The 6492-nt window shown below is 32.7% G+C and overlaps 1 protein-coding gene across 1 annotated transcript in view; it reads right to left on the minus strand.

The window, feature by feature from the left end:
* LOC106460410 (motile sperm domain-containing protein 2-like) overlaps positions 1 to 6492 on the minus strand; it is a 56395-nt gene that overhangs the window by 13324 nt on the left and 36579 nt on the right. Inside the window, exon 7 of the mRNA XM_022387129.1 lies at positions 1361 to 1399. Within this exon, the coding sequence (XP_022242837.1) occupies positions 1361 to 1399 (39 nt within the window). The remainder of the gene's footprint in view (positions 1 to 1360; positions 1400 to 6492) is intronic.

Consider the following 6492-nt stretch of genomic DNA (forward strand, 5'->3'; position numbering starts at 1 on the left):
AAAAAACATATTGATGTCCTCTTTAATATCTTCCATATTTGCTTACGTTTTTCCATTAAGATGGTGTTGCAGCAAACGAAAAAGATGGTAAAATGATGGTGCCATATCTGGAGAATATGGCAGTTGGAGGAGAACTTCCCAACCCAACTCCATAATCTTCTGTTGCATCAAACATGCCACATGTGGACGTGCATTGTCGTGGAGAAGAAGAACACCTTTCCGATTGACGAGTGAAGAGCATTTCTGATTATGGATCTCTCCATTGATAGTTCACTGTGGATTGAGGAGTTACTCCTTTAATGTCCCACCAAATGCAAATCATCACTTTCTGCAGATGGAGTCCAAGTTTTGGGGTCGGAAGTGGTTTTTGTCTAGGACTGACCCATTGTTTTTGGTGTTTAATATTTGCATAGAGAATCCATTTTTCATCACCAGTGATAATTCTGTCCAAAAATGGTTCAAGCGCATTATGCACCAGAAGAAATGAAGCAACGTTCACACGTTGGAAACAATGATCATTGAAGAGTTTGTGAGGCACCCAAATTTTTATGGAGTTTTCCCATATTCCTTAGATGTTTATGTATTGTTTCATGAAAGACATGTAATTTCAGGGCCATTTCATGAGTGTGTTGCCTTGGGTTAGACTCAACAAATCTTCAGAGCGTCAATATCAAATCCAAAATTTTGGCCCCTGCCATCACAGTTTTTAAGGCTAAAGTCACCTGAACGAAATTTGCTGAACCATCATTGACACTTACGATTGTTCAAAACATTTCCATAAACTTCTCTGATATTCTTCGTGGCTACAGAGGAGTTGTTTCCCTTCTTGTATTCAAACGGCATTACATGTCAATTGTGTTTCTCGTTGTGTACCATCACTATAAGGGATTAGAGTATACCACACTTTACACATTATATAGGCTACACTAACGTGACATTTAGGCAGTTTGTTTAACTGTTATACGTGATGTACGTTTTTTTGGGGTGGTTAATGAAAATGTTCCAAAACGCGACATTAATTTCTTGATGACCTAATACTTATAGATACACAACAGTGCTTAGTACATGCAATGTAATGCAAAATAAATTAGTAAAAGTACATCCAAGTTTAAGCAAAATATTTAACCCCAACCTAAGACTACATTGTCAATCACAAACAAATACAAGAGGTCTATAGTGAAAAAAATAAAAATATGTAAAAAATGACCTAGCCATAACTTAACTATCTAGAGCAACTACAAGGTTTATCATTTGGAAATTAAAGTGGTTGAGTAATTCATATGATTAAGTGAATTTGAGGAACTACAACTACAGTTACAAATAAGCTAAGCATACATATGAAAAACAAAAGTAAACATACCATTAAACAACCAAGGCATTTCATACACATATATGTAACCTGGGAAATAAAGCAAAACAATTTGATCAGACATTGCTATATAAAATATAATGAAACTTTTCAATTAAGCATTTAACACTTTATGGATGGTTTCTTCAAAATTAATTAGAAGTAAAGAATTAAAGTACAGTCACAAGTTTGACAAAGATCTTCAAACAAATGTTTCAAAAAGTTTTACTACGTAATTGCTCATCTTGTAAAAAAGGAGAATAATGTTACACACACACATATACATATAACTGTATGTGTGTGTGTGTGTTTGCATATGCATATTGATAATATAAAAGCAGCAAGCTTTCATGATGAAAGGAAACAGACAGCTAAATTTTATTTGTTCAAAGTCAGCCTCGGTACTGAAATTACCAGACACTCTCAAACCTGTAACTATTCTTCATCATTATCAGCTCTACTAACAACACTAAAGTTGTCTTCAGTCACACTGCTACCATGTGTTCAGCAATGCTAGCAAAACTTTCAGATTTTATTTATACAGTACACTACCCATTTTCTGGCAACTGATGGTCCAGCACCTCCTTTAATCTGGACAAAATTATGAGAGTGCACTTGAAATTCCCACAACCGCCAGACTAGTTCATTGGGTGGCCACAGATGGCATTGCATGTGATCTTTTGGGATGGGCTACTTACATTTTAAGTAGTCACTCTTTAATTGAGTTGACGGGTGAATTAATCAGTGGGCTAGAACAATGCACCTTCATGACGGAACAAGAGCTGACTCTTCATTTGCTGTATGAAAAATTACACAGGGAAAGATCAAGACACATAAAACAACTTCGCTTGGATGAAATGTTTAAAAACATAGCCAAGAAGAATGTGTCAGAGCAGTAGGCCTACATCTGATAATTTTGTGGCTTCAACTTCAAGTACCCCGAGTGTTCCCCCTGTAACATCACAAATCCATGATGAAAATGACGTAATCCTGACAGCCCTCAACTTCCAGACCTTTCTGATTAGCTCTACAAATCCAGTAAAATTCTACAGTTTGCCACTTTGGAAGCAGTAGTATTGCAACATTCTTTGTAAGTACAGTAATTAATAAACCTTTTTCATTTATACTGTACTAATAAACCTGTATCATTTATAATTTTGTACTAATGTATTTCATTAATCATTTAATTCATATTTAATATTTGTTTTATTTCAGTTTCTAGCAGTCCATGGTGCTTTAGACACAAGAGGGGTATAATTCGTGGGTCAGAGGTGTATTGTTGAATTATTATTTCATGACCTCTGTTGGTCCAGCAAAATGGATAATCCAGCAAGGCTCTGGAACCAAGGGTGCCGGAAAATCAGTGGTGTACCTCTAAATGCTTTTAAGTAAGTGAACAAACATGTAGAAGTGCATCCAACTTATTTAGTTAAACAGCAAAGAAAATGTTGAATTTGTCAGTAACATACTACTTGTTTTAGGAACCACATACTTACAATTAACCATATTTCTTATTCTAAATAAACGTTTTAAAACACATTAAATTTGAAAATACTGAATTTTTCTCAACATACTGATAACATTCTCCTGTTTTATTTGAATAGTAAACTATTATGAAAAATCAACAAGATATGTTGTATCATTTCAACTAAGACTATGTATTTGTAACCAATAATTCATTAATTAGATCTGATATTGTGTAAAATGTTAAATAGGAAGTAGCATAGGTATAGATGAACATGATTATTCATCAAAATGACCTTTTTTTACAAATTTTAGTACCAAACCAACAACTCACTATTAGATCTAGTATTTAGTAAATTGCTATGTCAGGAGCTGCATACTACAAGGTCAGTCTTACCGTGATGTAATATCACATGTTTTACTCTTAGGAATAGTCACTTGCCTCAAAAATTATCGTACCAATAAAATTTAAGTTAAATTAATAATCTTTGAAAATACTTATTACTTCTACTCTTAAGTACAGTTTACCATGTTAATTCCAAGTAATGTAGGGTGAAAGATATCATACTGAACATACAGCCTACAAAATTATAGTTTTTGATATACACTTCCTTTAAGAAAGAGCATATTGGTTATGTATTTATATATCTAAAAAATACAATTTTGATACATAATCATGTTCAGCTACAGATTTTCTATATGAACGTTTAACATCAAAAGTTTGTTTATTGTTTATTTTAATTATGCACAAAGCTCACAAGGGCTATCTGTGCTCTGCCCACCACAGGTATCGAAACCTGGTTTCTAGCGTTGTAAATCCGCAGACGTACCGCTGTGCCACTGGGGGGCTTTTCATCAAATGCTGCAAACATTTATCAATATGCTTGTGCAACCAAATACAGAAAATATGTTATCAACAAGTCTTCTGTAAGGAAACCAACTATCCCATTTTCTGATCACTTGTTTTTTAAGTTATCATGAGAAACAATGAAACCACCACTAGATGGATGTTCCCTTGTATAAAACAACAGACCTCAATAAAATTTGGAAATTATTTCAGCATCACTCAACACGTAATAACAGAATGAAGTGTTACTATTAATACAAATTCTGTTGGTACTCTTAGTAGAGTTGAAGATAGGGAAACTAAAGTCTAATAATGAAAATGAAGATGGTTGATAAAACACCAAACATTTTATTTGAAAGGTTCAAACGTTTTGGAATATACTAAATCCATCTTCAGCAAAATCTGAAAATCATGACAAAAAAAGATAATTATCAACTAAAATTATAATATAATATTATAATCACTAGTTACTTAGTTATTAAGAGAAATCATAAATGTACAGATAAAACAATGATTATATATATATATTACACAACAGCCAAGTTTAAGTGTGAAAATTTAGAACAATTAGAAGTTTTTTTTTAAAGAGCTTTGCGAGTCATTTAGAGTCAGGCAGTCTTTAGCTATGAGTAAACTTTCTTTAATGTAGAGTTCAAGGTACGAAGATCCTGTAGTAATGATAGAGAAATCGTTAAATGAAATAGTGTGACCAGTGGTTTCAGCATGTGAACAAATGAATGAGTGGCTGGGTTTAAGTAGTGAATGGTTGGTTCTGTTACATACTTCTAAATATCCCCAGACTCTACTTTTTTAAATGGCATATTCTTTTGCCAATGTATGTGACTTTACAATCATTAGACATATATTTATACATATAGTTGTAAATAAAATGTTTTGTGTTTTATCAACCATCTTCATCTTCATTATCACACTTCAGTTTCCCCATCACAAATCCATTGCTAGAGTTAAAGATGATTAGCAGTTATGGATTTGTTATGGATTGAGGCCAGCTTTCAATCAACAAAATTCAGCTTTCCTGCTTCTTCTGAAATTTTTTTTTTTTCTTTACTATAAATTGGGCTAAATTACTAATATACAGATTATTATTATTATTTCAAACATATCACCTTGAATTAAATTCACTATAAAAATTCATAAACCAGGATGTAAGTGGCAAGATAAGTTGACTTGATGAGCAGAATAGTAATTAACTCTCATAGTTACATGTGGCTGTACAAGTTCACTATGAAGCATCTAAACAACTCCCATTATAATAAACAGTCAATATCTGTTTGGTAACTATATTCATATTTTTAGATCAATATGGCACAACTGATTACCATCTTTTTATTACTTTCCAAAGTTCAAGAAAGATGACATATAACTTCAGATAAACGTTTTTTTATTCTACCCATTGTTCAGTTTTATTCTTTTTTTTCAAGGATCTTTAAGTGTCATGCATTACAACACAAGTTATCATTTAAGACACTCAAAAAGACGTAAGTTGTTTGTCGTTTTCCTTGCATATGATTATCCCTTCCTACCCTTGTTCACCAGTCCATTTCCTGAGGGACTTGTATGTTTTGAATTTTGTGCAAAGCCACACAAGGGCTATCTGTGCTGGCTGCCCCTAATCTACCAGTGAAAGACTAGAGGGAAAGCAGCTAGTAAACACCACCCACTTTACCAAACAATAGTGAGATTGACCATTACATTATAATGCCACCACAGCTGAAAGGGCAAGCATGTTTGGTGGGACAGGAATTTGGATCCCGCGACCTGCAGATTGTGGCCATGCAAAGCCTTTCCTGAGGGAAGCCATTTATATTTTTCCAATACAATCTTTCAGAAGAAAGCTAATTTAACTAAACTCTGATTCAAGATTTCTAATAATTTCTAAAAAATCCAATTTACATTATACTTACTTAGTTTCAAATCCTGGAAACATTGCATTTTCACTAATTTTGACTTAACCTTCCTCAGGTATCTTATCTGACAAAAGTATCTTAAATACTCAAATCCAACTCTTAGTACTAAGTATAAGTGAGAAAGTAAAAATGAAGTAACCAACTGTTTGAAATAATGGAGATATATTGATCAAACTCTAATATACTATTATATTTTTCAAGTTAGATGTGGTAATGTATAACACAGACTTAACTTTCTTTGTAAAATATTTTGTTGTTAAATGAGAATAGTATCATCAATTAAATCCAAAGTTTTTACGTTAGGTGACAAGGATTTACAAAGTTTAATTGTTAAAAATAACAAAAGAAATTGTACAAATCTTCTGAAATTATACACATTCAGAACACTGCCTCTGTCACTGATGTGTTGCTTACCAGACATTTACTTTATTACTTCATAAAACCAAGATATCTGGAACTAATTAAGCAATGCTTTGACAATCACTCTATACATGCTATGGAAACCTAATTTTCTGACATTTTAAAGGCGCTAAGCCTAATCTGACAACATCTATTTTGAGAATCTTTAGAATAAAAAAGATAAATATTTATTGATATATTAACTTTACGAATTACTATTATGACCTTTTCCTCCTTAAAGACAAACAAACAGACAAAAATAATCGCTGGAGACAGCTTGAATGGGTAATGAAGAAAAACTTTAATATAAGTTTAACATAACAGCAAATGTACAACGTTTCGACAAGGTTTTGGTACCTGATGAAACCTTGTCAAAACGTTGTAGATTTGCGGTTATGTTGAACTTATATTAAAGTTTTTCTTCATTACCCATTCAAGCTGTCTCCAGCGATTATTTTTGTCTGTTTGTTTGTCTTTAAGGAGGAAAAGGTCATAATAGTAATTCG

The sequence above is a fragment of the Limulus polyphemus genome, unplaced genomic scaffold (assembly GCF_000517525.1).
Source record: "Limulus polyphemus unplaced genomic scaffold, Limulus_polyphemus-2.1.2 Scaffold766, whole genome shotgun sequence".
NCBI lineage: Eukaryota > Metazoa > Arthropoda > Merostomata > Xiphosura > Limulidae > Limulus > Limulus polyphemus.